We start from the raw sequence: 18,524 nt of genomic DNA, 5'->3' as shown, positions 1-18,524 counted from the left end.
ATCTCAGCACTTTGGGAGGCCAAGGTGGGCATTTCATCTGGGGTCGGGAGTTCGAGACCAGCCTGTCCAACATGGAGAAATCCTGCCTCTACTAAAAAAAAAAATACAAACAATTAGCCAGGTGTGGTGGTGCATGCCTATAATCCCAGCTTCTCAGGAGGCTGAGGCAGGAGAATCGTTTGAATTGGGAGGCAGAGGTTGCAGTGAACCAAGATCATGCTGTTGTACTCCAGACTGGGCAACAAAAGCAAAACTCTGTCTCAAAAAAATAATAATAATTACAAAAATAAATAAATAAGTAAAGCTACTGCCTTCCCAGATAACCTAATATCTGATTGGGGTGGGGGTGGGGGGGAACTGCCCAGGAAGGGCACCAAAAAGGAAAAAACTTAACAAATATTTTTAAACTGCCTTGTAGTTTATATCTCAGTTTTATTTTTAAGTCTCACTGGTAGGAGTCAGCCCTGGCTCTGGGCTTAAGAAAACTGAGTTTCCAGTTCTGTAAGAGTGAACATTAAGACACCAGAACATAGTGATCAAACTGTGAGGCCCTCTCTGGGCCAGTATCTCCAGAACATCTTTACCTCATCACACTCTAAAAACATTGATATAACATACACACTTATTTTCAGCTACGTTGATATAACATACACACTTACTCCTTCCCCTTCATCTCTCCCTAAACACTCTCTCACACACACACATTCACACATAGACACACACATACTCTTTCTCTCATATTCAAGAAAGAAAAGTCCATATACAGTTAATTTGAGCGGGTTCACCCTAAAAGAAAATTAAAATCAGCCGGGCATGGTCGCTCATACCTGTAATCCCACCACTTTAGGAGGCCGAGGCGGGCAGATTACCTGAGGTCAGGAGTTTGAGACCAGCCTGGCCAATGTGATGAAACCCTGTCTCTACTAAAAATACAAAAATTAGCCAGGCATGGTGGCATACGTCTGTAATCCCAGCTACTCAAGAGGCTGAGGCCGAATTGCTTGAGCCTGGGAGATGGAGGCTGCAGTGAGCCTAGATTGTGCCCCACTGCACACCAGCCTGACTGACAGAGCTAGACTCTGTCTCACAAAAAAAAAGAAAGAAAGAAAAGAAAATTAAAACCAGTATCAGAAAAAAAATCTGTCCAAAGTAAGACTATTTCATCCTGCAATACATTTTTTTGCCACTCTTCAGAATACGAAGGCAACATGGATTGTCTCAATGGCTAATTTTATACATATAGAAGTGGTCTTTTACAAACCTAAATACACACCCAGCGTATTTTTCTTAATGAAACAAAAGGCAAGTACACTCTTACTACATCATCTCCTCCTTCACTTGCCCTCAGCCCACTGCTCTGCAACTGCCACAGCTAAGAAGCAGGATCTCAAACTTCTCAATGTATCTGTAACATGGTTGAGATGTTCCAAACCAGACCTACTCTTGGAAAAGGCTGATCTCATATTCAATTAGAGGAGGAAAAAACTACTGTGAAACTGGTCACATATTCGACTACTATAGGAAACAGCACAACCAAAATTTTATAGATCCTCTATCAAACAAGAAACTAGCCAACTAATTCAGGAGCACAACTCAAATCAGGCAAGTAACCATGAAGTACCTACAACATAGTATGTCTAATCAAACACCTTTTTTGTTTAGACCACCACCAGAATCACTATTAACAAAATGCTTTTCCCAGACAGGAAAATATGTTAAGGGACAATGATTTTGTGAGATAACATACCACGTCTAAGGGGGCATAGTCAATGTCCTCCAGAAGGATCCAGTGGCCCATTGTGGCTGCCTGTGTCAGGGTGCCAGGCTGCCACACAAACTCTCCAGGAACATCTGTGCAGCGATACATCCCCAAAAGCATCTGCAAAAAGAAGATAAATTACTGAAAAAATCACACCTGTAGTGGCAATACTACAACATTTGATTAACTGTTAATCTTCTATAGATAGGTATAAGTAGGCACTTGAGGTTTATAGAGGTTGGCTTCAACAGATATAAGCAAGACCAATAACTATTCTTATATTCCATTACCAAAAGCAGTATTTTAATGCAAATATTTACAAGCGTGACAAGCCACCAAAACTGAACATTTCCTTATTACCTTACTGTCAGTCTGATCTCCAAGCTGGACTTTGAGAAGCTGAGGAGGCTTCCTTCTACCTGTCATTGCAGCTAAATATTCAACTAAGGAAGTTTTGCCACATCCTATTGGTCCTTCCAACAACACAGCATTCTGAGAAGCAACCGCCATAGCCAGGGTCTGAAGATTTTTGCAGACAGACTCAACCAGCACATAAGACCTAAGTGCCAGCTCCTGTTCACGTGAAGAACTCCTATTACCAACCTAAAGAGGCAAGTGAGAGAAACAAAGGACTTGTCAAGAAGAGTCCGTCCACAAGTTAATTTCTACAGGAAGCCTTCTAACCTTATATAAACCTTTGCAAGTAAATTCATAGTACCAAAACGATAATAACAGGTATGTCATCTAAGGTAAAGATCTCTTGGGCATAGTGGCACGTGCCCATAGTCTCAGCTACTGGAAGTGCTGACATGGCAGTATCATTTCATCCCAGGAGTTCAAGGATATAGTGAGCCATCATCACACCACTGCACACTAGCCTGGGTGACACAGAGACTCTAAATGCAAATAAATTTTAAAAAATAAAGCAAGGGGCCAGGTGCAGTGGCTCATGCCTATAATCCCATTACTTTGTGAAGCAAAGGCGGGTGGATCACCTGAAGTCATGAGTTTCAGACCAGCCTGGCCAACGTGGCAAAACCCCATCTCTACTAAAAATAAAAATAAAAAAAAAAATGGCTGGGCGCAGTGGCTCACGCCTCTAATCCCAGCACTTTGGGAGGCCGAGGTGGGTGGATCACGAGGTCAAGAGATCGAGACCATCCTGGTCAACATGGTGAAACCCCGTCTCTACTAAAAATACAAAACATTAGCTGGGCATGGTGGCACATGCCTGTAATCCCAGCCACTCAGGAGGCTGAGACAGGAGAATTGCCTGAACCCAGGAGGCAGAGGTTGCGGTGAGCCGAGATTGCGCCATTGCACTCCAGCCTAGGTAACGAGAGCGAAACTCCGCCTCAAAAAAAAATAAAATAAAATAAAATTAAAATTAAAAAAAAATTAGCTAGGCATAGTGGCATGTGCCTGTAATCCCAGCTACTCCAGAAGCCGAGGCTGGAGAATCACTTGAACCTCAGAAAGCAGAGGTTGCAGTGAGCCAAGATACTGCCACTGCATTCCCGCTGGGCGACAAAAGCGAAACTCCCTCTCAAAAATAAATAAATAAATAAATAAAAATAAAGCAAGGATCTGATTTTTTTTTTCCCTTTCCATTTTATTGGGGGTGAGGGATGGGGGAATATTCCATGGGAAGTAGGGAAGCAGAATTTGTTGGCAAATTTAAGAAAGTCTCCCAAAGTGTAAGTAGCCAAAAAAAAAAAAGCTGATCCACAAGGGTTGGGGAGAGCAAACCTCATCTATTACTTTTGGATTTTTCTTTTCTTCCCCTCCCCATATTACAGGATTTCCCATCTAAGATCACAAATGTGCACAATACATTTTTAAGACAATCAGGAAAATACAGACACTGAGAGAATACCTTATAATTTTTTTCATTTTTTTGGTATAATAACAGTACTGGGGTTATTTTTTAAGTTTGTTTCTTTTAGAGATATATACTGAAATATTTTCATATAAAATAGTATGATGCCTGGTATTTGCTTCAAAGTAATAGAATGCAAGGAAGTTGTGCAGAAATATAAATGAAATGTAATTGATAATTATTGAATAACCAGCACCGTGGGTATTCACTACACCATTCTTTCTACTTTGGAATATGTGTGACATTTTCCATAACAAAAAGTGAAACAGACTATTAGAATGAACTGGATAAGGGCTGGGCGCGGTGGCTCAAGCCTGTAATCCCAGCACTTTGGGAGGCCGAGGTGGGTGGATCACGAGGTCAAGAGATCGAGACCATCCTGGCCAACATGGTGAAACCCCGTCTCTACTAAAAATACAAAAAATTAGCTGGGCATGGTGGCATGTGCCTGTAATCCCAGCTACTCAGGAGGCTGAGGCGGGAGAATTGCCTGAACCCAGGAGGCGGAGGTTGCAGTGAGCCGAGATCGCGCCATTGCACTCCAGCCTGGGTAACAAGAGCGAAACTCCGTCTCAAAAAAAAAAAAAAGAAGAACTGGATACGTTTAATGAGTACAGAATTTCAGTTTTGTAAGATGAAAACGTTCTGAGTCAGATAAGGTGGCTTGCACTTGTAATCCCAGCCCTTTAGGAGGCTGAGGAAGTAGGACAGCTTGAGGCTAGGAGTTTAAGACTAGCCTGAGCAACACAGTGAGACTGTCTGTAAAAAAATTTAAAATTTAGCCAGGCATGGTGGCACACACCTGTAATCTCAGCTACTCAGGAGGCTGAGATGGAAGGACCCCTTGAGCCCAGGAGTTTGAAGTTACAGTGAGCTTTGATCACAGCACTGCACTCCAGCCCAGGTAACACAGTAAGACCCTGCTGCCAAAAAAAAAAAAAAAAAAAAAAAATCTAGAGACTGGTTAGCTCACACCTGTAATCTCAGCACTTTGGGAGGCTGAGGCGGGCGGATCACCTGAGATCGGGAGTTCGAGACCAGCCTGACCAACATAAAGAAGCCCCATCTCTATTAAAATAAAAAAGTAGCTGGGCATGGTGGCGTCTGTAATCCCAGCTACTTGGGAGGCTGTGGCAGGAGAATCCCTTGAACCCAGGAGGCGGAAGTTGCCATGAGCCAAAACTATGCCATTGCACTCCAGCCTGGCCAAAAAGAGCACAACTCCGCTCAAAGAAAAAAAATTTAATTTGTTAAACAATAACAATGCATCTAAGATACATGGAGGGGAAGACCTTTTAAAAAGTGGAATGATTTATAATTTTTAAGGGGTAGTAACTTCTCAAATATGGCTGGTTCCCTAAAGATATGTGAGAACTAAATGAGAAATTCAGAGCTTGGAAGCCTTGAACTTTCCTCAGGGCTGTCCCCTCTCATTTAGCAGGCAGGCTACACCCAACTCTACTCTGCACTTCGGCACCAGGGTCCCCACTGCCAACCAACAGCAGGCCCATTCTAAACAGAATCCTTCCCTATGTTAAAATCTAATGCCCTAAACAAAACCTAGGTTAGGATACTGGTTACAGGGTACATGGGGAGTGTAAAGAGGGGAAGGGGGATGGGTCTTCACGACTAGAAAAAAACACTAAGAGCTCTGGAAGATCTGGGTTTTTGGTGTTGGCAATTATACTTAACAACAATGTGCATTTTCCTATACATATAAGTTTTTTTTTAATGCTACTGACCAGAGCCCAACTCATGGTTCAAGAAATGACCCAGGACTTGGAATCAAGAAGAAAAGTGGGTGGATCTGACCATTAGACAAAGTGGCAACTGACTGAAGACTGCTAGGGAAAAAGAGAGACTGGCTTCCAAAAGTGCCAGATTCATAATCTGTAAGGCTGTTCAAGTATGATCTCGAGCCATTCTTGAAAAGAAGCTTGTTGGATACGGCAGAGAGGAAGTATATTACAGATACTGGACTCTCATACAATGAGATTCTGAAAGAAGAGGCTGCTAGGAGTTATCTCTAGACCTAGGACTATCTTAGCCACAGAGCAGTCCAAGAGTCTCCAGCAAGTAATTCCGCCTTTGAATTACATCAACATGGGATTATAACCATGCTATAGACCTTCACACAGTTTTTGCAGTGAGCAAGCAAGAAGATATATGGAAGAGATCTGCTCAAGTTAAAGGCATCACACAGGCACATTAGTTTTTAATTTCATATTAAACAGGGACAGGCTGGGTACAGTGGATCACGCCTGTAATCCCAATACTTTGGGAGGCAGAGGTGGGATGATCTCTTGAGACCAGGAGTTCCAGACCAGCACAGACAACACAGCGAGACCCTGTCTCTACAACTTAAAAAAATTAATAAAAAATAAAAACAGCAACAATGGAAATATCAAGGGAAAAGCCCAAGATGAATTTCTCTTAATTTTGCCCTGAATACTTCCAAAAATGGAGTAGCAATTTAACAAACTGAATTTAGCTCACAGCTGGTACACAGAGCCCAGCCAAAGACAGAACACATTAAGTGTTTAGTAGGGGGAAGTGGACACACCCTCTACTGATGCCAACATACCGGCTCTCCAGAGGCTGGCGGCTGCCCGGGCAGCACCACACCACAGACAGCTGTCACCCGAGGGGAGAGGTCAGACGAAACAAGGTGGCCCTGTAAGTACTGCAGCTCCTTCTCCTTACGCCAAAGGGAGGCTTCTGGATTGGCCAAAACCAAAGCCTTCTCTAAGTCCTGCAACTGGGCCTCTTCTAATATCCTGAGAGAAAGGAGAGTCTCATCAATTATCTTATTTCTCAGAAATGCTATAGCAAGATCCACAGTTACCTCTGGCCTGTTGCCCCCAGAAAAGAAAAAAAAAAAAAAAAGAAATGCTATAGCAAGACAGTAAGACCTCCACGAAGGCTCCTGCTTACCTCAACCTGAAATGGATCAATTCATCACTATTAAATATCTTCTTAAGGAATGATAACTTGTGCTCTTCATTCATACAGGTGACCAAAGCAAGACAATTGGCCGTATACCTGGGGAAAAAGAAAGTATGTAAATTCAGTTTATCTGCAGCTGATTATAAAGAATAAAATTCACTAGCCAACTGAACACTAGAAAAGGAAATCTCAATTATCATAACACATTTAGGAACAGAAAATACAAATAAGGCATAATAAATTTACTTAATGGAACATGAAAAAGGTAAGATTCACTCACATCATCTCATTTTCCTCTGCAATAACATGTGATTAAAGAAAGGAAATAAAAACTCAAAAGCCACAAGAACAAAAATAACAAATTTTAAATGGTTTCCTTTCCCTCCTCACAAACACAACTCCACACATGCCCTGTACCAGCCCCACTCTAGAAGTACAAAAACGTTTAGCAGCTACGTACCAGCGAACCAAGGTGTCATGGCTTCTGAGGAGAGGGACACACACACTCCAGTCCCAGAGCTCCCGGAACACAGACTGCTCCTGCTGCAGAAACTTGTAGGCTGCTTCCATTAGGTCCCGGAGCTTCATCCTCCTACGTCCATAGCGGACTGGATTAGCATCTGAACTCTCTAGGAAGAGTCTTTGAAAGACTGGGAATGTGTCCTTAAAATACCTCAGGGCAAACCTTCAAAAACAAAGAATACAGACATCCCCAATTTAACAATGTTTGGACTTAACAATTTTTCATCTTTGTAATCGGTTTATCAGAGTATTAAATGCATTTTCAACTTCAGCTATCTTCAACAAGGAGTATCTACATTTTCATTGATTGGTGGGACTATCACAGAACACATCTCTCTACTCTGACAGAACAAAAGAACAGAACTCCCCAAGTGTCTGACAACATAGGGAGATGAATGCTGCTAAATCTAGCTAGTTCTAAAATTTTATCCTGTTCAATTTCAGGAACCAGGACCATGACATAAGATAATTCTGACTAAGAGGATAAAAAACCCTAAAGTAATTACCTACAAAAGGAGGGGGTACTTATCATTAAGTGTTTACAATTGAAAAGGTACTCATTTCCAACAAACATTTGTTCAGTTCTCACTATGAGCCAGATACTATGTTTTTTTTTTTGAGACAGAGTTTCACTCTTGTTACCCAGGCTGGAGTGCAATGGCGCGATCTCAGCTCACCGCAACCTCCGCCTCCTGGGTTCAGGCAATTCTCCTGCCTCAGCCTCCTGAGTAGCTGGGATTACAGGCACGCACCACCATGCCCAGCTAATTTTTTGTATTTTTAGTAGAGATGGGGTTTCACCATGTTGACCAGGATGGTCTCGATCTCTTGACCTCGTGATCCACCCACCTCGGCCTCCCAACCCACCTCGGCCTCCCATAGTGCTGGGATTACAGGCGTGAGCCCACTTTTCTTGAGGAGTTTGCTGCCTAGTAAGGAAGACACCCACTTTTAGAAACAGTAAAAAACATACATACATACACACACACACACACACACACGCACGAGTTAACTGAATCTGGGGAGAATCAAGAAGAGATGCTTAAGTTATACCTTAATGAATGAAGAGGACAAGTCTGGGCAACATAGAAACATTAATTCCTACAAAAAATTTTTTCTTAATTAGCCCAACCTTGGTTCACTGTAATCTCTGTCTCCTGGGTTCAAGCAATTCTCCTGCCTCAGCCTCCTGAGTAGCTGGGATTACATACAGGCATTTGCCACTATGCCTAGCTAATTTTATGTTTTTATTAGAGATCGAGTTTCACCATATTGGTTAGGCTGTTTTTAAATTAGCAGGGTATGGTGCAGTCTGAAGCCTATTCAGGAGCCTGAAGCTGGAAGATCATTTGCCAAGTTCAAGGTTATAATGAGCTATGATGGTGCCACTGCATTCCAGTCCAGATGACAGAGTAACTTCTAAGCAGCCTAACCAATATGGTGCAACCCCATCTCTAATAAAAATACAAAATTGAGGGCTGGGCGCAGTGGCTCAAGCCTGTAATCCCAGCACTTTGGGAGGCCGAGGCGGGTGGATCACGAGGTCGAGAGATTGAGACCATCCTGGTCAACATGGTGAAACCCCGTCTCTACTAAAAACACAAAAAAGTAGCTGGGCATGGTGGCGCGTGCCTGTAATCCCAGCTACTCAGGAGGCTGAAGCAGGAGAATTGCTTGAACCCAGGAGGCGGAGGTTGCGGTGAGCCGAGATCGCGCCATTGCACTCCAGCCTGGGTAACCAGAGCGAAACTCCGTCTCAAAAAAAAAAAAAGAAAAAAAAAAATACAAAATTAGCTGGGCATAGTGGCAAATGTCTGTAATTCCAGCTACTCAGGAGGCTGAGGCAGGAGAACTGCTTGAACCCAGGTGGCAGCGACTGCAGTGAACCGAGATTGGGTCACTGAACTCAGGCCTGGGCAACAGCGCGAGATTACATCTCAAAAGAAAAAGAGGGCATATTATATAACCAATGCCATGGAAATAAAAAATATTATTAAAGCTTTGAACATGGCCAGGCATGGTGTCTCATACCTGAAATCTCAGCACTTTGGGAGGCTGAGGTGGGCAGTTCACCTGAGGTCAGGAGTCCAACACCAGCCTGGCCAACATGGTGAACCTCTGTCTCTACTTAAAACACAAAATTAGCCGGATGTGGTATGCATGCCTGTAATCCCAGCTACTCCAGAGGCTGAGGCAGGAGAATCACTTGAGCCCAGAAGACAGAGGTTACAGTGAGCCAAGATTATGCCATTACACTCTAACCTGGGTGACCAGAGCAAAACTCTGTCTCAAAAAAAAAAAAAAAAAAAAAAAAAAAGCAACTTCAAACGTTTTAAATAAACAGAAAATATGTACAGACCAGTAACCAACTAGTAAGGAGATTTAGTCAGTAATCCACAATCTCCCACCAAAGAAAAGCATAGACTGCACTAGAGAAAAGCTAGATGACCCCACTACAGAATTCTACCAAACACTGAAAGAATTAACACTAATCCTAATGAACGTAAATGTAACCTGTGGACTTTGAGTAGGTTCATCAATTGTAACAAAGGCACTACTCTGATGGGAGATGCTGATAATGGGGGAGGCTATGCATGTGTGGGTACAGTGTGTATATGGGAAATCTCTGTACCTTCCTCTCAATTTTGCTGAGCCTTAAATGTCTCTAAATTAAGTATTAAAAAATAAAAATAATTAGCATGCATTAGGTGTTTGTTTTTAATTTTACAAAAATTTCTGGGTGGGCACAGTGGCTCAGGCCAGATACACTGGATCATGCCCATAATCCCAGGACTTTGGGAGTCTAAGGTGGGCAGGTCAAGAGATTGAGACCATCCTAACCAACATGGTGAAACCCCATCTCTACTAAAAATACAAAAATTAGCCAGGCATAGTGGCATGCACCTGGAACCCCAGCGACTCCGGAGGCTGAGGCAGGAGAATCACTTGAACCCGGGAGGCAGAGGTTGCAGTGAGCCAGATGGTGCCACTGTACTCCAGACTGGTAACAGAGGAGACTCCGTCTCAAAAAAAAAAAAAAAAAAAAAAAAACCTTAAAAAATTGTGTACAAATGTTCAAAAAATGCACTGTAGTGGGTTTTGTTCCTGCAGTCAGTGACTTTGTTGCTCTCTGATAAAGGTATGTGGTTGCCGGCTGCAGCCTCTGGGCTGGGATGATCCAAGCTCCTGGTGGAGGCAGGGAGCCCAGCTGGAGGGGTGGTCAGTATAGTAGTAGCAGCTGGACTGATTTGCTACCATGGAATTTGTAGGCTGTTATGTTTTGCAAGCCATGAAGCATATGGAGCCTCAAGTAAAACAAGTTTTTCAAAGTCTACCAAAATCTGCCTTCAGTGGTGGCTATTACAGAGGTGGGTTTGAACTCAAAATGACAAAACGGAAAACAGCATCAATACTAGGTGTAAGCCCTACTGCCAATAATGGGAAAGAAAGAGTTGCTCATTGATGAATTATGCTCTTAAACAATCCAAGTAAAGGAGGATCTCCTTACACAGCAGCTAAAAACAGAGAAGCTAAAGATTTACCAGAAAGTCAGGCTAAAAAGTGAAGTAGGCCGATCTGATGGTAGTGGGTTACCAGAAATTATTAACATTAGCGTCACTGAAGTTGGGATACCACCCCCAACTGCTAAATTTGACTGGCTTTAAAAAAAAGAGAAGCAAATATATGAATTTTAAATTTGTGTTAGTTTATGTACGAGTACCAGGTTTTTATAACAAAACGCCTGAGTTACAATTTTTGAAAATAATTTAGCACATGCTAAAAATCAACAAAAAGTAAATACAATTGACTGTAGTGATGACTGCATATATTGATGAAAACACTAAAAACCACTAAATTGTACACTTTTATAATATATGAACTATCTCAATAAAGCCATATTTTAAATATGGGTATATTAATGTATTTGTGTGTATTCTCTAATATGTACAAGAGTGAGAAAAGACATTTGGGAGAAAACATACAAAAATATTAATACCAGCTATCTTTGGAGGGTACAATTTCAGGGTGGAGAGGACCTTTAGCTTCCTATCATTCTGTACTATTGAATGTTATTTCTTCTGGAATTAAAAGAAGAAAAGGAAAAACAGGTATTATACTACAAAGACATTATTTTCCTCACAGGGACAGAGACAGAATAAGTAAAGTAGTTCTTGGAGAGGAAGAAAAGTCTAAAAACGAATATAAGATGTTGCCTTTAAGGCATTTCTAGACACAGTTTTCAACTAAAATGTAAAACTATTTTGGTCCCTCATTCTGTTGTATGGCAGTGTAACTGGCCACATACGTACAGTTACCTTACACATGTAATGTCTTTGAAAAGGAAGTGCATGCTCCACCACAGCAATCCATCTGCTGTTCTTCACAAAGGCTATGACTGTGTCTACCCACTATAGTTCTTACCAATCAAAAGACAGACAGCACTGATGTGGCACCCCATGCCCAGCACAAACTCACAGCAGATGCAACTCTGAAACCAGGCCAGGTGCAGTGACTCATGCCTGTAATCCCAGCACTTTGGGAGGCCAAGGCAGGCAGATCACAAGGTCAGGAGTTCGGGAGCAGCCTGGCCAATATGGTGAAACCCTGTCTCTACTAAAAATTTAAAACATTAGCTGGGTGTGGTAGAGTGGCTGGTGCCTGCAGTCCTAGCTGCTTGGGAGGCTGAGGCTGGAGAATCGCTTGAACCGGGGAGGCGGAGGTTGCAGTGAGCCGAGATTGTGCCACTGCACTCCAGCCTGGGTGGCGGAGCAAGACTCTATCTCAAAAAAAAAAAAAAAAAAAACCTGAAACCAAGACACTAATCTAAAATGCAATCCAAATAAACTGTACAGTTAGAAATAGTAAAGTTGGGAAGGAAAGGGCCGGGTTTAAAATAAATAAATAAACAGTAAAGTTGGGCCAGACATGGTGGCTCACGCCTGTCATCTCAGCACTTTGGGAGACCGAGGACGGTGGATCACCTGAGGTCAGGAGTTCAAGACCAGCCTGGCCAACATGGTAAAACCCCCATCTCTACTAAAAATACAAAATTAGCCAGGCGTGGTGGTGCACACCTGTCATCCCAGCTACTTCTGAGGCTGAAGCAAGAGAATCGCTTGAACCTGGGAGGCAGAAGTTGCAGTGAACCAAGATCACACCACTGCACTCCATCCTGGGCAACAAGCAAAACTTCGTCTCAAAAAAAAAAAAGAAATAGTAAAGGTGATCAATTTTAAGTGTTTTCCTACCACAATGGGGAAAAAGTGTATACATATTTGTACACTTTTAATGAAACTTTAATTTTGTTAAAAACTTGAGCTTATCTGTGATAATATATGTTTAGTTTTCAACCTGGTTCCAGGACAGAGCCCCAGGAACTGTAATTCCAGATGCGGTAAGAGCTATTCTTTTGTTATTCAACCCCCTTTCAGTCACACCTGAGTTTTATGTTAATGAGGTGACAATGGGAAAGTCCTTAAGGAGGGGGACACTGGTTAGTTGCCAGGAGAACGGACTGGAAACTTTCAGGCCAACTCCCAACCTTCAGGAAGGAGAGAGGGGATGATGGCTAAGATGATTTCCAATGGTCAATGATATAATCAATCATGTCTTCCTGATGAAACATCCATTTAAAAAAAAAAAAAAAACAGGCTGGACACAGTGGCTCATGCCTGTAATCCCAGCACTTTGGGAGGCCAAGATGGGCGGATCACAAGGTCAGGAGTTTGAGACCAGCCTGCCAACATGGTGAAACTCCACCTTTACTAAAAATACAAAAAGTAGCCAGGCGTGGTGGCACGTGCCTGTAATCCCAGCTACTTGGGAGGCTGAGGCAGAAGAATTGCTTGAACCCGGGAGGCAAAGGTTGCAGTAAGCCAAGACGGCACTACTGCACTTTAGCCTGGGTGACACAGTGAGACTCCACCTTAAAAAAAAAAAAATGGGGTTCTGTGAGCTTTCAAGGTGGTGAACAAATAAATAGAGGTGCTGAGGGGGTGCTGCAGCTGGGGAGGACACAGATGCTTACTGTCCCCCTCCCCCATGTCCTGTCCTGTGCATCTCTTCCAACTGGCTCTTCCTGAGTTGTATCCTTTTCTAATACACTTGTCATCTGGTAAAGAAACTATTTTCCTGAGTTCTATAAGCTATTCTAACAAATACTCAAACCTGAAGACGGGGAGTCAAGGGAGCCTCAGATTTAGAGCCTTTTGGTTAGAAGCTAGAAGAGACTGGTGTCTATCGAGGGGGTTGCAGAGGAGCAATGCAGGGATACTCTTGTGCGACTGAATCCTTAACCTATAGGGTCTGTACTAAATCCAGGAAGACAGTCTCAGAATTGAACTGAATTGTAGGATACCAAACCAGTGTCAGAGAATTGACAGATATAGGTAAAAAGTTTGGTATTAGAAGTGAAGCATTCTGAAAACACAGAGGAAAAGGAACCATTTCTTCTTCACTAGTCTGGGATACTTCTGTGTACTACAGACATGATTCTCAGCAGGCTCTGGTCAAGTCAGTACAGGTAAAACTTAGAAATAAGGTTACATTCTGACATAATATTAAGGGAAAATAATCACTGGGTGCAGTGGCTCATGCCTGTAATCCCAGCGCTTTGGGAGGCCAAAGCAGGCAGATCATCCGAGGTCAAAAGTTCGAGGCCAGCTTCGCCAACATGGCGAAACCCTGTCTCCACTAAAAATATAAATATTAGGCCAGGCACACAGCTAACGCCTGTAATCCCAGCACGTTGGGAGGCCACGGCAAGCAGATCACTTGAGGCCAGGGGTTAAAGACCACCCAGACAACATGGTGACCCATCTCGACAATAAATACAAAAATTAGGCTGGGCACGGTGGCTCACGCGTGTAATCCCAGCAATTTGGGAGGCGGAGGTGGACAGATCACAAGGTGAGGAGTTCAAGACCACCTGGCAAACATGGTGAAACCTTGTGTCTACTAAAAATACAAAAATTAGCCGGGCACAGTGGTACACGCCTGTAATCCCAGCTACCTAGAAGCTAAGGCAGGAGAATCGCTTGAACCTGGGAGGCGGAGGTCATGGTGAGCAGAGATCGAGCCACTGCACTCCAGCCTGGGCAACAGCGCAAGATTCCTGTCTCAAAAAAAAAAAACAAAACCCTAACACTCAGTTTTGGTGCCTCTTTAGACTGTTGCTCACAAACCATATTTTACTATCACTTTAAAGTCACACTAGAACCCAGCTCTAACACAGTTCTTGCTACACTAATTCAGACAGATTTACAGAAGTTGAAAGGGACACTATAGCTCTTCTAACCCACTCCTTCAGTGGCTCTACTAAGCAAAAAATCTTTTTCATTAGAGGTGGATGCTATAAGCACTTCAATTAAATCTCATTTACTCTGCTGTCTATGAATATCTTGCCACATGATATAATCCTTGACAGCACTGGGGACATATCTTGGCTGTCTTTCCAGGTCTGTTCTGATGGCCAAGATTTAAGAGAAACCTAGTAAATGCTCACTGACCTGGGCTGGATAAATGGATTCTGCTGTGACTCTTTTTATAAAACGATACTATTTATCTCTCTCCTTTCTGTATCTCCCTTTTCCCATCTCAACTCAGATTCCCTTACTTCCCAGGAGACAGCAGGTTCTATCACCTCAAGGAGAAATGTGAATAAAACTGTTACTCACGGGAGGACATCAGGATGGTTACCGATAAGTTTGCTCATCGACACAGAGAGCCGCTCGTGCAGATCGTGGTTGACTTGGCCTCCAGCTTTGATGGCTTCGGCATTCCTCTCCAGCAAATCCAAAAGGAGAGGGCGAAGCTGGCGACCAACCAGCACAGTACAGTCCTTATCCAAGAGCAACTGTGCTAAGGTACTCAGGACACACTGGCGATCTTGAGGTGTCCACACCTGAGAAAGGCAAAACAAAATAATCTTTTTTTATTTGAGACATAGTCTCACTCCATCTCCCAGGCTGAAGTACAGTGGCGCAATTTTGGCTCACTGCAACCTCCGCCTCCCAGGTTTAAGCAATTCTCATGCCTCAGCCTCCCCCAAGTAGCTGGGATTATAGGCGCCTGCCACCATGCTGTGCTAATTTTTGTATTTTTTTCTTTTCTTTTTTTTTTTTTGGGTAGAGATGGGGTTTCACCATGTTGGCCAGGCTGGTCTCCAACTCCTGACCACAGGTGATCTGCCCACCTTGGCCCTAAATGCTGGGATTACAGGCATGAGTCATCACACCTGGCCCAAAACAAAATATCTATGTAAATAATATTCACTTGCACTGTTGTAGAAAAGCAGAAAAGAGTCCTGGATTGGAAGTAAAATGTCCAATTTCCAGACTTCATAAGTGAGTTTCTATTATAAAATACTGTGAAAACTTTTTTGCAATGGAGGATTAGAGTTAATTTAATACAAAGGCTGTTACAAGTAAGTTTCAGTCCACTGGAGTTTGAGGTACAGGGACTAATACATGAATTCCATTTAAAATCTACACAACTTCTCCAAAAAATAATCTATGTGCTGGGGTTTCAACAATCTCCAGGGAATCCAAAACCCCAGTTTTCCCCCAGCTCCTTTAACTCTTGAAGAAAAAAATGGCAATTCTGCAGTTAGTACATAAAACTTCCCACTCTTGAGGCAAGGACAGAGGTAAAAAACTAATTCCTGGGAATGAATGAGGATATCCCTATCACGCTGATTAAGGTATCAGCCTCTAATATATAAACAAAAAACAGATCCAAAGTAGACAGCAACACTTTGAAATGGAAGATGAAATAGAACACAAAATTCTAGTACCTGGGTTCAGAATGCAGGTAAGCATACAAAGGAAAACTGGTAACCGTAAAAAAGGCACTATATTACCAGTGTGTATACAAGTAGTAATATACAGGTAGTGTGCACAACCCTTTCTGCCAGCATGTAACAGCAGGTTTAAAAGGGGAACGTGCCCTTTGACCTTGCAAGTCCAATGCTATGAGTTTATCCTAAGAAGTTTCATGCCAGGCCAAGTGTGGTAGTTCATGCTGATAATCCCAGCACTTTGGAAGGCCAAAACAGACAGATCCCTTGAGCCCAGGAGTTCAAGACCAGTCTGGGCAACATGCCAAAACCCCATCTCTACAAAAAATACAAAAATTAGCCAGGTTTGGTGGCACACACCTGCAGTCCCAACTTCTCAGAAGGCTGAAGTGGGAGGATCACTTGAGCCTGGGAGGTAGAAGTTGCAGTGAGCTGAGATTTTACCACTTTACTCCAGCCTGGGTGACAAACAGTTAAGACCCTGTCTCCAAAAGAAAAAAAATAAGGAGGAGGTGGTTCACCCTAGTTACCTATATAAGGGCACCTTGAACACAATCTAAATGTCATATGCAAAATTTAACAAGTTTTTCCAAAATTATTACCCAGAAAGTCACCTTACACCTGAGCTCTTACAAAGTCTTCCAAATTATAGAGCATTCTCTCATGAAAACATTTGATTCTGATCAAAGCACTGATTAGGGAAAAATGTTACTTTGAAACAATTTCTGTCAGTATTTCTGTCCTTTTTAGCAGGCTGACTGAAGGATTCCATAAAAATCGAGGTAAAGAAATCTAACAGATTTGGTCATGATTCATAGGAGCAAAACCTCACATTTTTAACTGGGGCATGTCCCCATAAACAAGCTCTCTAAAGATACCCATTTTTTGAGGAGGGACAAGGTCTTGGTCTGTTGCCCAGACTGAAGTACAGTGGTACGATCACAGCTCACTGCAGCCTCACCCTCCCAAGCTCAAGCAATCCTCCCTGCTGAGCCCCCTAAGCAGCTGGGACTACAGGTGTGTGCCACCATGCCCAGCTAATTTTTTTAATTTTGTAGAAATGTGGATCTCACCATGTTGCCCAGGCTGATCTCAAACTCCTGAGCTCAAGCAATCCTCCCGCCTCAGCCTCCCAAAGTGCTGCAATTACAGGTGTGAGTCACTGCCCTTACAGGTGTGGCCACAATTTTTTTTTTTTTTTTTTTTGAGACGGAGTTTCGATCTTGTTACCCTCGGCTCACCACAACCTCCGCCTCCTGGGTTCAGGCAATTCTTCTGTCTCAGCCTCCGGATTAGCTGGGATCACAGGCACGCGCCACCATGCCCAGCTAATTTTTTGTATTTTTAGTAGAGATGGGGTTTCACCTTGTTGACCAGGATGGTCTATATCTCTTGACCTTGTGATCCACCCGCCTCAGCCTCCCAAAGTGCTGGGACTACAGGCTTGAGCCACCACGCCCGGCCTTTTTTTTTTTTTAAAAAAGATGGGGTTTCCCCATGTTGGCCAGGCTGGTCATGAACTCCTGACCTCAGGTGATTCACCCGCCTCGGCCTCCCAAAGTATTGGGATTACAGGCATGAGCCACCATACCCGGCCTGTGGCCCCAATTTTTAAAGAATAAAATAAGTAGGCCAGACGCAGTGGCTCACATCTGTAATCCCAGCACTTTGGGAGGTCGAAGTGGGTGGATCACGAGGTCAGGTGTTTGATACCAGCCTGACCAACATGGTGAAATCCCATCTCTACTAAAAGTACAAAAAAAAAAAAATTAGCTGGGCATGGTGGTACATGCCTGTAATCCCAGCTACTTGAAGGCTTAGGCAAGAAAACTGCTTGAACCCTGGAGGTAGAGGTTGCAGTGAGCTGAGTTCATGCCATTGCACTCCAGCCTGGGCAACAGAGTGAGACTGTCTCAAAAATAGATAAACAATTGATTAATTAATTAAAAGAAGTTCCACTGTAGAGGAAAAGAAATATACCAAAGAAAACTGGTCAGGCTTGGTGGTAGTTTGGGATGCCAACGTGAGATGATCACTTGAGACCAGGAGTTCGAGACCAATATGAGCAATGTAGCAAGATGCCACCTCTTCAAAAATATATATAAACAAATAATTAGCTGGTGTGGCTAGGAGCGGTAGCTCACGCCTAGAATCCCAGCACTTTGAGAGGTTGAGGAGGGCAGATCACTTGAGGCCAGGAGTTTGAGACCAGTCTGGCCAACATAGTGAAACCCTGTTTCTACTAAAAATCCAAAAAATTAGCCAGGTGTCACGGCGGGTGTCTGTAATCCCAGCTACTTGGAGGCTGAGGCAGGAGAATGGCTTGAACCCAGGAGGCAGAGGTTGCAGTGAGTAGAGACTGTGCCACTGCACTCCAGCCTGGGCAACAGAACAAGACTCCATCTCAAAAAATATATTTGGAAAAAAAAAAAAAATTAGCTGGTGATGGTGTGCAGGAGTGAGGAGAGGGGCTCGCTTTGGCCTAGGAGTTCGAGGCTGTAGTAAGCCATGATTATACCCAGTGCACTACAGCCTGGGCCACAGAATGAGACTCCATCTCTAAAAATAAAATACATAAAAAATAAATTTCATTCCCCAATTTTAAACATAAAAATAAATTC

At 43.1% G+C, this 18,524-nt stretch overlaps 1 protein-coding gene and 1 pseudogene across 2 annotated transcripts in view; one reads left to right on the top strand and one right to left on the bottom strand.

The window, feature by feature from the left end:
* The window catches only part of MDN1 (midasin AAA ATPase 1), a 183,287-nt gene that overhangs the window by 148,580 nt on the left and 16,183 nt on the right, over positions 1–18,524 (bottom strand). For both annotated transcript variants that reach the window (XM_074397695.1, XM_074397696.1), the window contains exons 2-7: positions 14,783–15,009; positions 7,045–7,269; positions 6,573–6,680; positions 6,223–6,415; positions 2,120–2,362; positions 1,748–1,879 (exon numbers count right to left, since the gene is read on the bottom strand). In XM_074397695.1, the coding sequence (XP_074253796.1) occupies positions 1,748–1,879; positions 2,120–2,362; positions 6,223–6,415; positions 6,573–6,680; positions 7,045–7,269; positions 14,783–15,009 (1,128 nt within the window). The remainder of the gene's footprint in view (positions 1–1,747; positions 1,880–2,119; positions 2,363–6,222; positions 6,416–6,572; positions 6,681–7,044; positions 7,270–14,782; positions 15,010–18,524) is intronic.
* On the top strand, positions 10,387–10,671 carry LOC101049016 (mitochondrial import inner membrane translocase subunit TIM14 pseudogene; annotated as a pseudogene).

This window comes from Saimiri boliviensis, chromosome 4, assembly GCF_048565385.1.
Source record: "Saimiri boliviensis isolate mSaiBol1 chromosome 4, mSaiBol1.pri, whole genome shotgun sequence".
Classification (NCBI taxonomy): domain Eukaryota; kingdom Metazoa; phylum Chordata; class Mammalia; order Primates; family Cebidae; genus Saimiri; species Saimiri boliviensis.
This window is presented reverse-complemented; position numbering and strand designations above follow the sequence as displayed.